Source organism: Leguminivora glycinivorella, chromosome 16 (assembly GCF_023078275.1).
Source record: "Leguminivora glycinivorella isolate SPB_JAAS2020 chromosome 16, LegGlyc_1.1, whole genome shotgun sequence".
Classification (NCBI taxonomy): domain Eukaryota; kingdom Metazoa; phylum Arthropoda; class Insecta; order Lepidoptera; family Tortricidae; genus Leguminivora; species Leguminivora glycinivorella.
The window spans coordinates 11,248,200-11,268,791 of NC_062986.1; the positions used below are offsets into that span (position 1 = coordinate 11,248,200).

The 20,592-nt window shown below is 37.8% G+C and overlaps 1 protein-coding gene across 3 annotated transcripts in view; it reads left to right on the forward strand.

The window, feature by feature from the left end:
• The window catches only part of LOC125234387 (tyrosine-protein kinase Src42A), a 100,576-nt gene that overhangs the window by 41,648 nt on the left and 38,336 nt on the right, over nt 1-20,592 (forward strand). Inside the window, exon 1 of one of the 3 annotated variants that reach the window (XM_048140596.1) lies at nt 2,478-2,667. The exons of the other annotated variants lie outside the window; for them this stretch is intronic. Coding sequence (XP_047996553.1) covers nt 2,534-2,667 — 134 coding nt within the window. The 5' untranslated portion in view covers nt 2,478-2,533. Of the gene's footprint in view, nt 1-2,477; nt 2,668-20,592 lie in introns of those variants that run through there. 3 annotated transcript variants of the gene reach the window in all.

Here is a 20,592-nt window from a genome sequence, read left to right on the forward strand (position 1 = left end):
GGATATTTCGGTCAGTTTTTATTTTAGATGAGAATCAAAGGCTGCTTTTTGTGAACAATCGTAGATTCGCTTGACGTGAGCTGCCATTGCAAAAATTTAATTTAACCTTCGAGCATAATCCGCAAATAGGTCAACAGTCAACATAGACTTTTCTTTGACATTTTTTGTTAAAATTTTCTACTCCAACACGCATCGTAAATCAGAAACCGCTTATAAACTTATATAAGGTCCTAATTTATTAGATGCAGATATTTTTACAGCTGATAGTACTCGGTCTCTGGAGTATATTAAACCGTGAAACATTATAGCTTTTACGATGTTTTTTTGGAGAAAACGGAAAAACAAATTTGCTACGTAAAAACACCCTGTTTATGTGATTATTAAATGAAAACTCATTGAACAGATTCTAGTACCTCTTTTACGTACCACTTAACTGTAACTGGCCACTTCAATGACATGTGCAGTTTTCCCGCCGAACCTTTACGACATTTACAACAAACAATTGTTGACATGACAGACAGTGTTATTGTGACAAGTGATAATGCACATGATGATTTTTTTTAGACGAAATTATAATTAATTTTTTTGTTAGGAAAATGAAATCAAAAAAGTTACATGAAAAGATTTCTTAATTTATATTTAAAGTTAATTATTTTAATGTAAAGTACTGTACCATGTGTTAAAATGTCTGCAACTAATAAATTAGGATCTTATATAACACTTGCCTACTGTACATATGAGTAAGGCCGCGAATGAAAATTTATACATTAGCCATTTTACCGGTTAACATACGAAGGGCCGTTGAATAGAATGTTTAGATATCGTATCACGAAACCGGAAAAGTGAGAACTCTGTGATGATGGGCGTCATAAGTATGCCATATTCCCATAAGGTGCATTAAGGTTATTCCGAACGTCGCATAAAAATCACCATTATTTCCATACCAAGACTCGGAATTACCCGAGCATTTCTGTCATTCGGAATTACCCTAATGCACCTCATCATATAAAATTTGCCCCAATTCGTAATACGAGTATAATATATAAATTATCCTGTTGTTACGTACTACGTATATAAAGCACTGCGTCTCGAATTGTGCCACTTTAATGTTGTACAAGTTGTACCTACTTACTTCATTACATAGTTACGTATGTTATATACAAACAATTATGTGATTTTAATGTAGTAAATTAATGCAATGTTTAACTAGAGAGCGCCGGACACAGGGCTAGTGAAGCAAGTTGAGCGGATGCTCTACCGTCGGTTTCACTGATCACCTATCAGCCTTGGGGGTTGCCCTACTTACAAACTATGTTTTTCCACATTCACGTGCCGTAACTAAAAAACTGTCTCTGATTGACATCAAAAATTTTCTACCTAGTGTTTACAAAACAATAGAAAGTAAATACCTAAGCCCGTCTTATATTTTTAACGGGAAATTTATCCCTCTATATATTTTCTAGGGATCTCGGAAGCTGCTCTAACGATTTTGATTTATTTTGCTATTTATGGGGAGGTTGAAAAAACTATCTAGCTATCCTATCTCTGGAAAAAACACATGGGTTTTTGTATGCTTTCCGAGCAAAGCTTAGTCTCTCAGATTTATGGGCATTTTCAGAATTTGGGACACCCCAATTAGCGTAAGTTGTTAACAAAAATTAACTCTCTGTCAGTTTTGTGACGACAATTAAGCATAAAATCTGTCTAAAAATTTACTTTTTTCACATTCTGAATGTAGATTATTGCTTCAAGTTTATGTAATTAACACAAAAACAATATTTTTATAGAAATTTCATACTTAATTGTCGTCACAAAACTGACAATGAGTTAATTTTTGTTAACAACTTACGCTAATTGGGGGGTCCCAAATTCTGAAAATGCTCTGATAAATTAAAGCTAATAAGCCTGAAACATTGAGAATTTTGTGTATAAGGCCACCGTTCTGAAAACACTTGTGTTTTCCCAATGTTCATCAACATGGCTATTGTTCTAAAAGCAAAAACAAACGCGGTCACATCAATTATTTGCTTGTTTCATGGTTTCCTGCTCTTTTTACAAAACTTCTCAAAATGGTTCGCCTGATTGACACATTTGTAATTTTGTAACTTGTCAGTAGATTTGTACGCAAAGTGTCAAAATCGTTGACTTAGCTCTAACATTTTTCTTATTTGTTATATTTTGATAAAATGCTGTCTTGAAATTAAGTTATTTACCTTTTTCTTTGACAAACATCTCTAACAAAAGTAACAACGCAAAGTGAATATTGAAATGGTTCGTGACGTTGCTATCTAGGATAAGAATAAGTTAATTGTAGATCAATATCGCCGCCTCTTATCAACTTTGGATATTAAACACCTATGGATTTCTCGGGACGTATTAGAAATAAATCATAACAACTACTGGCGTTACGCGAACGTTACCTTGTTATTTTTATTTACGCACAAATAGGTATTAAGCGTCTATTTTAAAAAGTGGAAAGTGATGAATATGTGAATCGTGTGACTTTTTATTGATAAAACAGTGGTCAAATTAAATGAAATTACAGCACAGTAAAAGAAATTTCAAGTTCCGTGAAGTATGCTGGGCCACAGTGGCTGCTTCGAGCCTTTTGCCCACGCCCGCGGACTTGACCTTCCAGAACGAAAAAAAACGGATATGGAATGAAAAGTACGTAACTCCGTAGTTTATATCTTTGCCCCATAAAGTGTCCCTTCCAATGATTTTACTGCTCTATTAATTTAACATACAGTACAGGGATGTCTCTAATCAACTTTTTAAAGTATATACTTAGTTTTAATTGAACACGATATATGGCTCAAAAATACTCCTAATTATACTTTATTAGACACTTTAGGTACGTAGAGACAATGAAATAAAAATACTGCCATAAAGTAGAAGTAGGTACATACAATAATGAAGAATTAAATCGTATTGTTAAGTTCTTCATGAATGATCTTCATTCAAGATTGAAAGAACATGAAAATAATCACAAGCTGCCAAATAACATCAATTACTTAATTTACTTTCACTAGACGAACGCAATGTTTTAGGTTCCGTTTTGTGACGTCTTAGCTCCTCAGGGGCACTTTTTTATTTTATTTTTAAAACAAACACTTTCATAGGTGATTACATTTGGTTATACGCGTTACCGAACTTATGTAATCTGTATTTGTAATGTATATCGTTTTCTACAAGTAGTTTAAATTATTGCTATTTTATATTTCATTATGATATGGTTAATAGTATTAAGTTTAAGAATTTACTAACGACCTGAAGAATAGGTACATAAATTAATTATTAACAAAATTATCAATAACGATTCGACAACTCACACATCTAAGTAGGTATGCTAATCCACTACGTCTCTGTTATTCTTTGGTCTAGGGGAACACAAGCCTTCCGTCTTCGTAACTTACCAATATTTTTACGCACTAATATAATATGCACGTTAAACTTTCGTGAGGCATATTCAAATAATTAATGAATCTACAATTGTACCTACTACCTACTCACGTTATTATATCGCTATTGCTGCGACATGTTTCGGGCCAACTTGGAGGCCCCTCTTCAGACATATAGGAGTTCACGCGGCGGCTAAAGTCCGTGGATTGACTACGTGAGTACAACTGTAGATTCATTAATAATTTGAATATAATATTTATGCTAGTATATATAAACAAAATGCAAAGAAAAAGTAACTTACGCACTAGCAAGTAAATCAATGTCAAACTCCTAGCAAATAGTCGGGTAGCGATAACTTTTGAGGTTTCGATAATATTCATGTTGCTTATTTTTTGCATATAGTTTTTAGACTATTGATCAAATATAAAAATAATGTTTTGTGCGTTCCTAGGTACTTGCTTAGCACGAACTTTAGGTATTTCTCTTTTTAAGCAGTGTTCAGTCAAAAAAATATTCGAGAAGAAATTATTTGTATTTGTCTAAAAACAAAGTGGTTGCCGATGTATATATGCATTTTGTGCAATTTTCATCCATGGGTTTAATGATATTTAAAAAAAATCTAATATTGATCCTAAAACCCTTTAAAAAATATTAGAGTCAGTAAGTGAAGTCTTGTACGATTCAGGGCATTAAAATATCTTATTTTTTTAAAAGTGTGCGACATTCATAGATTGCTTATATTAAAAAAAAAAAATTTTGTAATAACAACCCGTTCAAATCCTCAAAAAAATTTTCATGTTCATAAGTTGACGTCTATATTATTATAACTAGTTTTTTAAAGGTGCGCGGGGCCCGAGGGCCCCGCGGTGTTCTTTTTTTGTTTTGCTTTTGTGCTTTGCTTATGCTTTTGCTTTTTGTTTTTGGTTTTGAGCAATGCTTTTTTGTTTTTGTCCTTTGCTTGTTTGATTTATTGCTTTGCTTGTTTGCTTTTTTGCTTTAGCCATTGCGTGCTTGGGAGCACTCTCTGCCCGCAGCTCGGCCTGCGGCCTCGCGTGCTTGGGAGCCTGTCAGACACGCTCCGGGCCTTCGGCCCTCCGCGTAGTTACTGTGGGTGTTGTAGGGAAGTTGGAGCTTAAACACGACCCAATAGTAAAAGTGTCTTGAGAAGCTCACGACGGGCCTGCGGCCTGCGGCCTCCGGCCCGTCGTTTCGCTTCTCTAAGACACTTTTACTATTGGGTCGTGTTTAAGCTCCAACTTCCCGGTCCGCCGGCGAGCCGATCAGGGACGCTCCGGGCCTTCGGCCCTACGCGGAGCTCGGCCTTCGGCCTTCGCTTGGTTTCGAAGCTCCGCGTCGGGCCTTCGGCCCGCCGCTTCGCTTATTTAGATACCTTTTGTTATTGTTTTGCTTGGGAGCACAGTCTGTACGCAGCTCGGCCTGCGGCCTTCGCGTGCTTGGGAGCACTCTGACCGCAGCTCGGCCTGCGGCCTTCGCGTGCTTGGGAGCCTCTGAGACACGCTCCGGGCCTTCGGCCCTCCGCGTAGTTACTGTGGGGGTTGTAGGGAAGTTGGAGCTTAAACACGACCCAATAGTAAAAGTGTCTTGAGAAGCTCACGACGGGCCTACGGCCTGCGGCCTCCGGCCCGTCGTTTCGCTTCTCTAAGACACTTTTACTATTGGGTCGTGTTTAAGCTCCAACTTCCCGGTCCGCCAGAGAGCCGATCAGGGACGCTCCGGGCCTTCGGCCCTACGCGGAGCTCGGCCTTCGGCCTTCGCTGGGTTTCGTTTCGAAGCTCCGCGTCGGGCCTTCGGCCCGCCGCGTCGCTTTTTAGACACTTTGCTTTTCGTTCTGCTTGGAAGCACAGTCTGTACGCAGCTCGGCCTGCGCTTCGCGTGCTTGGGAGCACTCTGCCCGCAGCTCGGCCTGCGGCCTTCGCGTGCTTGGAAGCCTCTCAGGCACGCTCCGGGCCTTCGGCCCTCCGCGTAGTTACTGTGAGAGTTGTAGGTAAGTTGGAGCTTAAACACGACCCAATATTAAAAGTGTCTTGAGAAGCTCACGACGGGCCTGCGGCCTGCGGCCTCCGGCCCGTCGTTTCGCTTCTCTAAGACACCTTTACTATTGGGTCGTGTTTAAGCTCCAACTTCCCGGTCCGCCGGCGAGCCGATCAGGGACGCTCCGGGCCTTCGGCCCTACGCGGAGCTCGGCCTTCGGCCTTCGCTGGGTTTCGAAGCTCCGCGTCGGGCCTTTGGCCCGCCGCTTCGCTTATTTAGATACTTTTTGTTATTGTTTTCTTGGGAGCACAGTCTGCACGCAGCTCGGCCTGCGGCCTTCGCGTGCTTGGGAGCACTCTGCCCGCAGCTCGGCCTGCGGCCTTCGCGTACTTGGGAGCCTGTCAGACACGCTCCGGGCCTTCGGCCCTCCACGTAGTTACTGTGGGGATTGTAGGATTTGTAGGGAAGTTGGACCTCCGGCCCGCCGAGTCGCTTTTTAGACACTTTTACTTATATTTTCTTGCTTGGGAGCACTGTCTGTACGCAGCTCGGAACTTGGACCGGAGCAATGACCGTCGGGCTGTAGAACGCTCCCTCAGGCTGGTAGGGAAATTTGACTTTGTCCCCTCTCGCCGCCGTTTTTGACTTTTCCAAAAATTTTTTTTTCTCATTTCTATTTTTGGCCCCCGCTCTTACCACGTGCCAAATTTGAACGCGCTCGGACCGAAAATAAAAAAAAAAATTTCAAAGTCGGCCATTTTGAAATTTTGTAAATGCCATTCAATGGATCTCAGATAACTGTACAACATTAGTTTAAGCACTATTAACCTTTTTCCTACCGTTACGGAGCTATGGGGATTTAAAAAAAAACCTCCATACAAACTGGTAGGGAAATTTGACTTTGTCCCCTCTCGCCACCGTTTTTGACTTTTCCAAATTTTTTTTTCTCATTTCTATTTTTGGCCCCCGTTCTTACCACGTGCCAAATTTGAACGCGCTCGGACCGAAAATAAAAAAAAAATTTCAAAGTCGGCCATTTTGAAATTTGGTAAATGCCATTCGATGGACCTCAGATAACTGTACAACATTAGTTCAAGCACTATTAACCTTTTCCCTACCGTTACGGAGCTATGGGGATTTAAAAAAGGACCTCCATACAAATTTCAATTGGCCTTCAAAGGGCGCCATTTTGAATTTTTCAAAATTTTCTTTTTGTATACTAATCTTGGGGTGGCTGTCTACCCGTGTGCAAAATTTCAGCGCGCTCGGACCATTTTGAAATTTTTCAAAAAAAAAAGTCGGCCATTTTGATTTTTTTTTAATGCCATTCGATGGAACTTGGGTGACTGTATAACATTTGTTTGAGCACTTTTCACTTCTTTGTACCGTTACGGAGCTATCGTAATTAAAAGAAAAACCTCCATTCAAATTTCAATTGGCCCTCAAAGGCCGCCATTTTGAATTTTTCAAAATTTTCTTTTTGAATATAAATCTTGGGGCCACCTTCCACCCGTGTGCCAAATCTCAGCGCGCTAGGACCATTTTGAAAATTTTCAAAAAAAAAAAGTCGGCCATTTTGATTTTTTTTTAATGCAACTTTTTTCTACTCGGATACCTGTATGACATTTGGTCGAGCACCCCCCGGCTATCTCTTACGGTTTTAAAGTTGCCATACAAAATAAAAGTGGCCAGTTTTCCCACATTTGTAGCATTTTTCAATTTTTTTTTATTTCATTCGAATCAAGGCCGCTTGGAGATTCTACGACCAAAATTTGAGCTCTCTACGATAAATTTGAAAAATTGACAAAAAAAAAAGTCGGCCATTTTGAAAAAAAAATGGCGGCGTCAAAAACTGCCCAGGGTCCTCTATGACATTTGGTCGAACACTCCCCGGCTAGCTCTAGCCGTTTGGCCAGGCCGTCCAACATTTTTTTACCCGGAACCGGTAGACCGACGGTCTGATCTATCCGGGGTCGCAGGACCAAACTCTATACGACCACACCAAACACTGCCACCCGCAAAAACCCCCTCTGCCTATTTTTTGAAAAATGTCAGTCGGGTTGTAGCTTTATATTATATAGATATAATATCGAGTCATCAAATTTAATTTGTGCGGTTTTGATCAATGGGTTTTCAATATTTGACGATATTTCAATAGCAAAGTATTTTAAATTTTCGCGCAGTGTGGCGCGCAACCGATAACCAATCAGGTTGGGGCGTGCCACTGGCGCGACGCCGCGCTGCCTCGCGACGTAAGTACATACGTCTCGTGCGCAGTCATGCATAATTTAGGGTTGCCAGATGGTCGGGATTTGACGGGATTCTCCCAATTTTTTGCATGTCTTCCCAATTAAAACTTACACATATATTACTGAACTTTATTTTATTACATTATTAACGAAAAGACCAATCTGTATATTTCGAAAACACGTGAAGGTATCGCATCGAAAATATGATTTCATTTTACATTTCCCTACGAAATCTTCGTAATTGCGGTAAATTCGCCTTTCTCCCAATATGGGGGTAATTTGATCCAGTATAGTATCCTATTCATACACCGTGATTATATTTATTATTGTAACTATTAATTTCAGTTTTTCGTTACACAATACAGGGTGTAATTTTTATAACGGGAAGTATTTAAGGAAGTGATTAACTGATCATAGAGCTGATGCAAAACCCAAAAGAGAGTAACGTTTTTTTTTTCTATATTTTCCTAGATTTCCAATTATAATGCAAATTAAACGCACGGCGGTACAGTAAATGGAGTATAAAATCTTTCGCGATTTCTTTCCCAAAATTTAGTTCTGCCAGGCACTATTGTCACAAAATGGACGAGAAACCAGCGTGTGTGTATGTATACACTGTGTTTTTATTGAATTCCGTTAACTTTAAGGAAAGGTTCTTTAGGTCAAAAACAATTATTTATCTATGAATCTATATATTTACATATGAATTATCTATCGTTTCTTGATCAAATCGGGGAAATATTGCAAAAAGGCCAGGTCAGAAGTACTCGAAACCGACGAGCGTGTATAAGAAACGTTATGAAAGTGTGTGAAGCAAAAGTGGTTTGTCAGGATCGTAGTAAATGGAAATCCGTGATCTCTGCCTACCCCTCTGGGAAACAGGCGTGATTGTATGCATGTATGTATGTATGTTATCTATGAAACCAGCGTCTTAACTTGTACGGTTATCGATCTATTTAAAAAAATAAATTTAATTACTGGACACGTGTGTGACATCCTATAAAATTTCCTATAAGTTAAATCCGTGTGAGAAACAAGAATAAAATAACATTCAACCAGTGTCTATTAATTGACGTCACATGTCATAATAAATAGTATTCTGAAAGTATAAAGGCCGTACTACACTTTTTTTTTACTACACTAATTGATTCATTAAATTTATTTTTTAATTACTTTCTTTTTCTTAGAGAAATTAATTGTAATTCACCTAAGCAAACTTCCCTTAAAGTTAACGGATATCAATAAAAACACGTTGTATACCAGGTGGTTCCCGATAATGAACCTAACTGCATGTCGAATTTCATGGAAAACGAAAAAAAACACGGTGTATGAGTCATACAGTCAAATTAGACTAACTTGGGTTCTTGCTTAGAAATAAAGTCATACCGTTGTATAAACTACTTACGTAGGTACCTTAAAGACAGTTGACAGATTTTGACAGTTTTGGTTCAAAATGTCATTTTGACAGTTTCGGCCCAAAATATCGTTTTGACAGTTTTGACCCAAGATGATGTTTTGACAGAGTTGACCCAAAATGTCAATTTGACAATTTTGAGCAACAATGCCAAGTTGATCGTTTTAACCCAAAATGTAAATTTGACATTTTTGACCCAAAATTTCATTTTTACATTTTTGGACAAAAGTGACATTTTGACATTGTTAACCCAAAGGGCAATATGACCGAATTGACACAATGCAATTTTGACAGTTTTGACCAAAATATCAATTTGACAGTTTTGGCAGCAAATGACAATATCATCGTTTTAACCCATAAATACCCAAAGTGTAAAGAGAAGTCATTCCGTTGCCAACACGACAGATTACACATACCATAAAGGCAATTGACAATTTTTGACAGTTTTGATTCAAAATATCATTTTGACAGGTTTGAAATTAGACGTCAATTTGGAAGTTTTGATCGAAAATATATTTTGACAGTTCAACAGATAATCGCCAATTTGATCGTTTTAAAGCAAATGTTAATTTGACAGTTTTGCCCCTACATTTTATTTATAATTTTTGACCCAAAGTGACATTTTGACTCTGTTGAGCCAAAATTTCAATACAATAACAGAATTAACACAATGTCAATTTGACAGTTTTGACTCAAAATGTCAATTTGACAGTTTTGACTCAAAATGTCAATTTGACAGTTTTGACCAAAATATCAATTTTACTTTTTGGACCAAAATGTCAATTTGACAGTTTTGAACTTTTGAGCGAAATGTCAATTTGACAGTTTTGACCAAAATGTCAATTTAACAGTTTAGACCAAAATGTCAATTTGAAAGTTGAGCAAAATTTAAATTTGACGGTTTTGACCAAAATGTCAATTTGACACTTTTGACAGCAAATGTCAATATGATCGTTTTAACCCCAAATGTAAATTGAAGTCATTCCGTTGTATAAGATATAGTACCTTAATGGCAAATGATAGATTTTGACAGTTTTGATTCAAAATGTCATTTTGACAGGTTTGATCTCAGACGTTTGACAGTTTTTGATCCAAATATATTTTGACAGTTTGGTCCCAAAATTTCATTCTGACAGTTATGACAGCAAATGTCAATAAGATTCGAGCCAAAATGTCAGTTTGATAGTTCTGACTCAAAATTACATTTTGATAGTCTTGTCTTGACTCAACATGCTTTTTTGACATTTTAGACTCGTAATTCCAGTTTGACATTTTTTACCCAAAATCACATTTTGACAGATTATATGATCAAAATGACTTTTGACAATTTGTTTGTAATAATTATATAATAAAGTTACTTTTCAGTACAGACGGTGTTTTTATTACGCACTAGCGCGAGAAGTATAAGTAGAGGAAGACTTCAAAGGGCCATCTGTACTGCAAGACGTTGTATGATACACGTGCGAAAAAGGAAATTCATAACTCATGTCAACTTAAGATACTCCCTCCGGTCCTGTTTTAATTTATCGCCCCTCGTTTCGAACTTCCTTTTCTCCGTAATCGTAACTTGTATCGTAAATCGTAATGTCTATTATAAAAAAAAAATAATGTACAACAAAAAGCGATATAGCGGGTGGATATGAAAAATGTCATTTTGATATATTTTGACAAATGTCAAAATAAATTATACAGATTTCGATAAATGCTTTTTGCCGGCCGGGACCATAATATTCATACTAATTCGTGTTACGAGTAACAAGGCACGCTAATTTTTAATGGAATTATTTTATGCCTGAAATAATTTATATCTGAGAAACATAAATATTATTTAGTTAAAATGCTACTCTAATACCGAACACAACAGGCTTTGAATTAAATAGCTTCATTTGGGCGCACAGTTTAAATAAACTTGCGTTTTATACGCAACGCGTCGTTTGTCGATTGCCGAGAGAGGTCATTGCCCTTCCCCGCTGCCGCGCTGATACCTACACTACCCGCGCCGCGTGGATTGCGCCCGCTTGACTCGATAGTACGCAAATAAAATTAATATTAATATCGTATTATTTAAGGAGCAATTGATTAAACTTGCACAAATTCATGTATCTAATTTATCATGTCTTTTAAGTTGATGAGATGTAAACTCTAGTAACTCTAATATTTTTTTGTAATGTTAAGAATACATTTTGGCTAAATTATTGCAATTTTAATAAAGCAATTGTTTAAGACAGCACAATATCAGTTCATTAGCATATTTTAAGGAGTCAAAGCGACGTTTCTTATTTTTTTTAACATGAATATTTTTTTGTATCTGTTTCGCTAGGTATGACATAATACCATATCGCAAATGACAAAATTTGCACAAACTACTTATACAAGTTAAAAATATCATTCTAAATCCAACACAGTTACATATTTTATCTCGAATATTTTTTTGAGCAAATTAGGTCAAAACAAAAATTATAACGACAATTTACCAAATTACTGAAAAAGCAACTTACGAAAGCTACAGGTGTCTCTAAATCGATGAAAATGCATTGTTCTTATCATCGCAAAGGCGAGGTCGTCTTGCGAAAGAACAATACAACAGGTTTATTTGTTTTTACTTTTTATGAGTAAGAACTGCCTCATGCGCTCGCGGAGCTGCGATAATAATTGTACTTGCGGATGTTTTATAGTGCCCTTTTACCATAGTATCAATATCGATAACAGGGCACGACATGTTATCGAACACTATTTTGACAATATTCGTGTTATACCTACTGTGGCTCGTGCCGTGTTAGAACGTATATAAACACGCGCTCGAAATACCGATTCGGTCAGTGCTTTTCCCTCGTCTGACGCTGCTTTTAAAGATTTGAAAACTTCGGAAGTAAAATTAAGTATTGAGTCAAGGTTTTGCACGTTAGGTTAGATCTTTTCATCGATCATAATGTCTAATATCTATGAAATTGAAATTATGAGACGTTTGACATAATTCTTGCAGAGATGCGCTTTCAAAATCGCTGTAAAATTTTCTGTCAAATAAACTGCATTTAATGTGGAAAATTTTATAATGGACGAAGGGCCACACCAGAACGTAGATTAATTCTAATCGGCATTTTCACTGTTGACACTTGACAGTTTTGCGCACCGCATCATCTGCCCGTAACTGGACAACAGGCGGCAGTTATTTTTAACGACTCATTGTAGACTTTGCTAATAGTATCGGTTTGTACTACTGGATTGCCAAATGTTCCATCTTAATAGGAGTTTCCTTATGCAGTGCCTGCTAAACGTGCGGTAAAGTTCTATCCATAATGCGTTGTCTCTTAAGGAAACGTAAGTAAATAGTAGCACCTCGCGGTATTTTCCTACAGGAAATATTTAATTAGAACTATCAATCATATATTATTTGGCTTTTATCTTATTAGCGAATATTTCAGGTTGCATAATATAACCGTTCATGTATGCCATTTATCAGTTCAGATTGGCTTTTCCTTTACATAAATAATTCTAAATGCAGGTGTCAATTGCAGTGAGAAAATCAATAGCGATCAACTCTGACCAGCGTGGGACTCGAACCCATATTAATCGTTTTGTGTCAAGTAAATGCTGATATATCCAAAGGAAGTAAAATAGGAAGTGAAAATCGTACTTTATTTTTAAATCTTTAGAAACTTCACAAAATATTTCTCAATGTACACATTTGTTATTGTTAAATGCCTACACGGAGTAACCACTGACTATGTGTCATCGTCATCTTTGTTTGAAGTGGGAGTCCTAATTTAAAATTCAGGTTATGTCGCAATTCATATTTCTATCTTTATCGGTTATATTACAGTTAGAACCTTTGCTAAATTTTCCAATAACCCTTTGCGATTATGATTTTGGATGTTTCTAATTTTGCAATAAATTTTTATTTGGGGATTAAGTAAAATTACGTTAGTTTTCGTTCTCTTTCAATCCCTTTTTTGCACTGAAACTTGAGTTGTTCATGTACTCTGCCTACCCCTTTATGGGATACAGGCTTAAATGTATGTATGTACGTTAGGTCGTAATACTTAAATGTATGTTTGTTAATGAACCTAAAAGAAATGTTGGTTGGTCAGTAATTATCAGAGCTCGGCGGGGGTGAGCTGTTTTCAGAGTTTGCACAATATGGACATGCCTTGTCATTCGATATGTGGTGTAATTTGATAGCTAAAAAAATATTTTATTTAGGCTGCCTTTCCACTACGATATTTACGTCGCTATTAACAAATTAAATTTATCGCGAGCTTTTTTAGCAAACCTCTTTAGATAATATATATGCTACTCTTAAAGTTAATCAAGTGATATGATACGATATCAAACCTCTTTAGATAGGCAATAAATCTGTTTAAGGATGCCATATTCAACTGAGTGAAATATCATGACAATGTCAATATTCTATTATTCTGTTGTGTTATTTTATCAGCAGCCCCTCAATTTTAAGTAAGCGAATAAATAATTAATAATATAATCAAAAATAGATTATTCCGATTTTGAGTATGCCGAAAATAAAAGCAATAACAGTTTTATTTTCTTTTATTTTAATATTTCTTTCTAAGGTGTATCTATATTAACTGGGTTAATACTTAATTGTAGGTTAACTAAAAAAACATTCGTTACGAACAAGTCAACGTCTTGTATTCATCATTGCAAGAATTTATTATTAAAAATGTACATTCAAATCTGCCTTAGTCGTCACAGTTGCGATCAAATATCGGTAACTTATGATGAATGAATGTATACCTATTATACAATAATGATTGTGTATTTGTACCTATTATAATGAAATCTACCGGCCGCGGTGCCAAAAGGAGCAATCCTTGGTACTTGCCTTGTCGCGGTAACGGGTGAGAACCATACATTGCTGTACGAAAATACCGTTTGTCTTATTATGTTCAATGGGGTTTTTAGCTCAGCCACGTACTCAGACTCAGTCATAGTTTCAGATTTTTACTCATAATCCTTTCTCTACTCTACTACCCCATTTATTTCAAGGCTTGCGCTTTACCAACTTTTCACTTTCGGCGGCGGCAAAATTATTTCATGAAGTTCTCGTTTGAGGCTATTCTTACTTTTCCTTTTAAATCCTTTAGATGGAACTATTTTTATCAGATACGAAACTTATCTTAATAATAATTTCTAAATTGTATAGTTATCTGATAGATTAAAACCAATTGCCAGTGTTAACTGATTAGTTACGAGTATATCATCAGATGTACCTGTCGTTTTTATAATTCCTATTACAAGCCATTAAAACCGTTTAATGTTATCATTTTACGGCATGATTCAGTACAAACACTAGGTTTTGACGCTTGATAAAAAGCAGTTCTCCCACGTTTAAGTGCATGAGGAGATGGCGGCCATAATTGCTGAACGGAGAATGTCACGCACTCACGATTAGCTCCTGTTAATTGTACGGCCCTACACGTGTACGACATTGTGCTCAGAGATGATTGACTTGTTTATATGTTTTTACGATTTATTCATTCATTTTATGAATTATCATTTAATTTGTAACGTTTAAATTGTCTAGGTTTTTATTTATGTATTAATTATATTAATCTATTACTGAAAGCCAAGTTACAGCATGGTATTAGGACACCGATACAAACAAAGAGCCAAAAAAATATGCAAAGTTAGCACAAAAGATAGCTTGCCCAGCTAATTAGTCTATGCAGAGGGGTCTAGCAAGATATCTACATGATCTACATCTACACATTAAAGTACCTATGAGTAAAAACGTCGTCAGCACATATCCTTACCACATTGTCTGTGTTCATATATAATGCCTTGACTGCAGAAAAACTTTTCATAAGAGCATATGAAACATGTACTATGTACGTTAGTGCATCACTAATCTCGAGCTATATCAGTCTACCCCTATATAGGCATTACTCACCGCATTAGGCACCATGTCAACTTAATCAACCAAGAAAGATTTAAATATTTCAGTCATGTTCATATCACTCAGAGCCTTGTAATCTCAAGACAAGTTCATCTTACAATGTAGGTAGTCAGAATTCGTGAAGAATTACTACTAGAATTCCATCCTACATCAAGCAGTTTATTGCACATGCACATTAAATATATTTCCTTTCAGGAAATTGCCCGTATTGCGCCATGCCTGCTTCTCAAATCAAATGCTTACTTCTTCAATAGTTTAGAACAAGAAATATGTAGGTACACACTGAGTAAAAAAAGTTTTCTAAATTAAGCCTGTGTTCAAAAACGATGCTGATGCAGCCTTCTCCACGTTGCAGAGCCTGTGGGCCCTATAATTAGATTAGCCTGCAAGCCTGGAGCGACCGGGACTGGCTAAGCGAAAAAATAGTGCGTCCATCGGCATGCGGGTTTGTTGACCGCGCGACTTGTATCTATTACATATATGTTTTGTAAAATGTGAGCGAAAGTCGAGAATTAATTCACCTTTGTTGGCGCCAGTTATCGTCGCGGGTCAAAGGGCTCGATGACACGGATTATCTAACTTTAGAACCAGTTGGCTATAAATATGTTGAGCGTGGGTTCAACTGATTCTGTTTATAGTTAAACATTTTCTTTAAAATCACTTAATAATTATGTACATTATGTACCTTTACCTACAAAGATGTTGTTGCACTCTTGACCCGCACACCAAAACCTAAGGTTAAATGAGTAAAGTCCAAGTTATTTGTTTCTTAACTGGTGATTTCGTACCTGTATATGCTAATTCAGACTTGTTTAGGTATGTCTTAATTTACTTTTTTTATATTCACTAATCGCTATGTTTAGTTTAGTATTTTAAATCCTTGTGTGTTTAGAAACTTGTGAAGTCGGCAGTCGACTATATATATTTCACATACAAACTGTGACTTTACGAAGGTTGGCACTTTTACTCGCCTTTTCTTAAAGTCTAGACAATGGAACCAGTCGTGTTTGCACAATGCTATTTGAACTTTCGAAAATCTGCAATTGAAACAGAAGAATAAATACAGCGACAAATTAACTTGTGTGGACAAGCTTTGTTTAATCTGAGCTATGTTTGAGTTGTGAACTTTAATGTTGCAAATCAAACATTTGTTGCTTTCTGTCGCGGAGGGTCCTTATGTTTCATGTACAATAAGGAGTATAAGGACATCTACATCTGAAATTCAGTTTTTATGGGAACATACATTCCCATAAAAACCTAATTGCACATGAACTTGATATAAAAGCAAGGAACCTTCTGTGTGAAACGCCCAAGTTGTAACATTCTGACATTCAGAGCCGCTCAACTATGTTTTGAAGTCTAAAAATAAAAATCGTCCAATAAATAATACAATAGCGTAACATTTCCATATTATGTATGTATGTATCATCGCATTGCGTTAACATATTGCTCCAAATGAAATCTAACTAACTAACTAACTAGTATGGCACTGTGATCCAAAGAGGATCTTGGCCTCCAAAACGAGAGCACGTCACTTATCCCGATCCTGCGCAGCTTCCTGCCAATTATCGGCTTGCAGCTGACACAGATCCGCCATCACGCTGTCTCCCCAGCGGTATCTGGGCCGACCCGCCGGGCGGCCACCAGTTGGTCTTCCCAGATACGCCCTCTTGGCAGCCCGATCCTCTCCCATTCTTAGTAGGTGGCCGAACCAGCGAAGTCTGTGGGATTTGGTTACGCCGATGATGTTCGCGTCGCCCACCAACTCCTCTATTTCGGCATTCCTCCTTATCCTCCACGTGCCGTCATCTCTCTTGACAGGTCCCAGGATTTTCCGGTATATCTTCCTTTCCGCTACAAGGAGCTGACTTTCCTCTTTTTGTGTTAGTGTCCAGGCCTCACAGCCATACATTAGGATTGGTCGAATTACGGTGTTATATATTCTCAGCTTAGTATTTCTACTGAGAAGCCTGGACACCAACACTTTATGGAGGGCTGCACTGCACCGCAGCGCATTCTGGATGCGAATTATAATTTCCTCCTCCTTGGTGTTTGTGTCGGTGATGGTGCATCCAAGATACCGGAATTTGTCAGTTCCATGGTAGACGGTACCCCCAACATGAAGACTTGCGCGCTTAACTCGCGTATTTTTGTAGCGCTTCATGTGAAGGTATTCAGTTTTGGACTGGTTAATCCTGAGACCTATCCGAGAGGCCTCTCGTTCGAGGACACTAGCTGCCAGCTCTACTTCCCCTCGACTTTTCCCTTAATAAAGCAAGGTCGTCCGCGTACCCTATCACTTTGTGCCTGCCGCTCAACTCCAGCCCTATGTCCAACGCTAACACGTTTCGGACAACATGTTCAAGGGCCAAGTTGAAGAGCACAGGTGATAAGGCATCTCCTTGCTTTAGACCGGTCATCACTTTAAATTCTTCTGTCAGCTCCCCGCCTACCCTGACACGCATCCTACTCTCTTTTGTTGCTGTAGTTATCATGGCAACTAGTTTTTTTTATTTTTTTACTCTCTTTTGTTGCTGTAGTTATCATGGCAACAACAAACTCGAATTTGGGGCTTGTGTCTGGGACCCACACGAGAGCAAGTATACCCTCATGAACTCATGATAGAGAAAATCCAGAGGAAATTTGCTCGTTTCCTTTACAAGAGGAAGTTTGGGTATTACCCTTATCTCTATCCTTCTTTGTTCGTCAGCGGCATGGTCGGGTTGGATACACTAGAGTTGCGGAGGAAAATGTTGCTCCTGGGGCATTTTTATAAGCTACTGTGCAACCAAGTATCTAACCCGACTGCGCTAGCACGGATAGGTTTGTCTGTGCCGCCCGTATTACCCCCCTCTTCCGGCTCGGAGTGGAAGTTGCGGGGAGGGCGGGGCGGTGGTGTCGCGACGGCGCCGGCGCCTGTTCGCGTGTCCGTCGACGCGCACGCGCTGGGCCGCAAACGCGCAAACGCCTCTGCAAGAGCTATTGCTCTTTTAAATGACATGCATCTGCAGCTACCCGATGCCGATATTTTTTTTGATCCACCTTACCAAATTATGAAATGTATGAATGAATTTTTGAATACAATGTAATGTACCTATATATTAGTTTTAAATTTACTTTATGGATTAGTATGAATAGTTTTTTTTTTTTTACATTACTTTCCGGTTCTCGGGACCATGGGGTCCCGGACTTTTGGGGGGCGTGCGTGGGGCCGAAGCCAACCGCGCAGAGGCCCTTTAAGACAGTTTAATTTAAAAAGTAATGTGACACTAACCGGCGATTATCCCTGTCTGCACTATAGTACTTAATAGTACATTACTGACATTACTTATTATTGATTTTTTATTTGCTTGTTTGTTTATAATGTTTAATTGTTGTATGTTGCTAATGTTTTGACATGTAATTTAGTATTGTATATGGGTGATTCTCTGTAAGGATGTTCAACAAACAGTCCCCTGGCAATGATTTTTTGAAATATTTATTAATGAAATCCTAAATAGTTAGTATAATTTAATAAAACCCATTTGCCTTAATTAAATTATACAAACTATTTCTGATTTTATAAATAAATATTTTAAAAAATCATTGCCAGGGGACTGTTTGTTGAACATCCTTACAGAGAATCACCGATAAAGTGACTTGTTTGTATATATTATTATGTAATAACCTAACTTTTAAGCGCTTGGTGTCAACTGTAAGCTTATTTGTGAATAAATAAATTGAAATTGAAATTGTACCATGTTATGATTCAGATGACGATTTCTCTTGCCGTAAGGAGGCCAAGGTCGCTCCATCTGTCTGGTTCGCTGTCCGCTCCGTAAATATTTGCTGCTGCCGTATCGCGCTTACTTCGACCAAATATTCTAATGCCTTCAAAACAGACCCTACTTTTCTATCCTTGTGTCCACTGTGAGTTTGCTGTTTGTAACTTACACTAACTGTAGGCCTAGCACATGATGGCCGCGAGAGTATGTCGCCGCGAGATACATGACACGTCTTCTTCTAACTGTATTAATGACATAAGGACGGGTAGTCTATCTCGCGGCGACATACTCTCGCGGCCATCATGTGCTAGGCCTACTGTCAACTTAAGTTCATGCGAAAAGTTTTCCTATACAGATTTATCTTAACCGATCCAGCGCTAGACCAACGATATAATTGTCTTTACGCCCGTGTTCAGCGTTTTCGCTACGTTCAAGAACATCTCACCAAGAATGCAATAATGCTCTATAAAATAGTATAGCTTACTCTACGAGTATAGGTAGCTTAGGATTAAGGAGTAGGTATAACTTGTTTGAGAAATATTTATAATAGTTTTCTTTCCTTGTGCACTTGGCTTTTGCAATATTCTGTTCTGAAATCATGATGGTAATTATTACAATACCTTGATTGAGAAATATTTTAATTTTTATCCTTCCGTAATTTATTTCGGTACTGTCTGTCCTGAAGGTCGATCTGATCGTAAAACTCTATTAACAATATTATTAATAATATTATATAATGTGTCATATGGATTCTTAAGATATTCTCTACAGCAAAAACAGTCTGGTATTATTATAGCTTTCCCTCATTTTATGATTTGATAATATCTATCCTGAATATATATTTGACGGTAAAACTCAATTATTCGTAAACACATACCTTTTTTAAGTATCGCCATTGTTACCTTTATATAATTCATATGTGTCCAATCCAATTCTGTATGCCTGTCTTTCACGCAAGGGCCTTCAATTGTGTCAACTAGCGACCGTTCTAAGGTCCTTAGGACGCCCTTAGCGCGTGACGAGGCCTTTAGGGTATTTATAGACACAGGACGATGTGCCCTTTTTACTACACCATTTTATAGTTATTGTGACATTGATTGTAAATTTAATTTACACCCGTTAAATACAAAGTATCACAGAACCTTCGATCGCTATTACCTATTAATCCATTGAGTAACGTCTATATTTATTACTCTTCTAAAACGGCACCCGTAACAGAAAATCCCATCCAGTCTGAAATTCCTGGCAGGTATTCCGTCCGTCGGGGTTATTCGCATCAAGTGGCTCTGCTGGGCATGTGCAATACTGTAACTTATCTATTACTAGCGACCCGCCCCGGCTTCGCATGTAAACCTTCCTCTACAATCACTCTATCTATTTAAAAAAACCGCATCAAAATCCGTTGCGTAGTTTTAAAGATTTAAGCATACATAGGGACATAGGGACAGAGAAAGCGACTTTGTTTTATACTATGTAGTGATCACTCTTTGTCAGGCTTATTTGAAGGATTTAGAACTTTTAGAATTGATTTTTAAAACTGATAAATTGATGATTCGTCCAAGGCTACCACAAGTCGGTTGGTTACTGCTTGGTGCTTGCCATCTGACAAACAACGCTCTTTTAGCCACCTAAGGCGTTAGGAGAACATTAACCTATGTATACTTAAACTTAAATAGTTGATTTTGCTTATTATAGTGATTTGTTCCATAAGTTTGATGGCGTTGCATCCTTTTCATTCGTGTACCGGAGTCAAAAACGTGTCTCCTACAGGTGGGCGTATCATACGCAAATCAACGCTCGGCCTTAATTACTAACCTGGGCTCATCCTCACTGAAGCGGAATAAACCAGCGGACAAT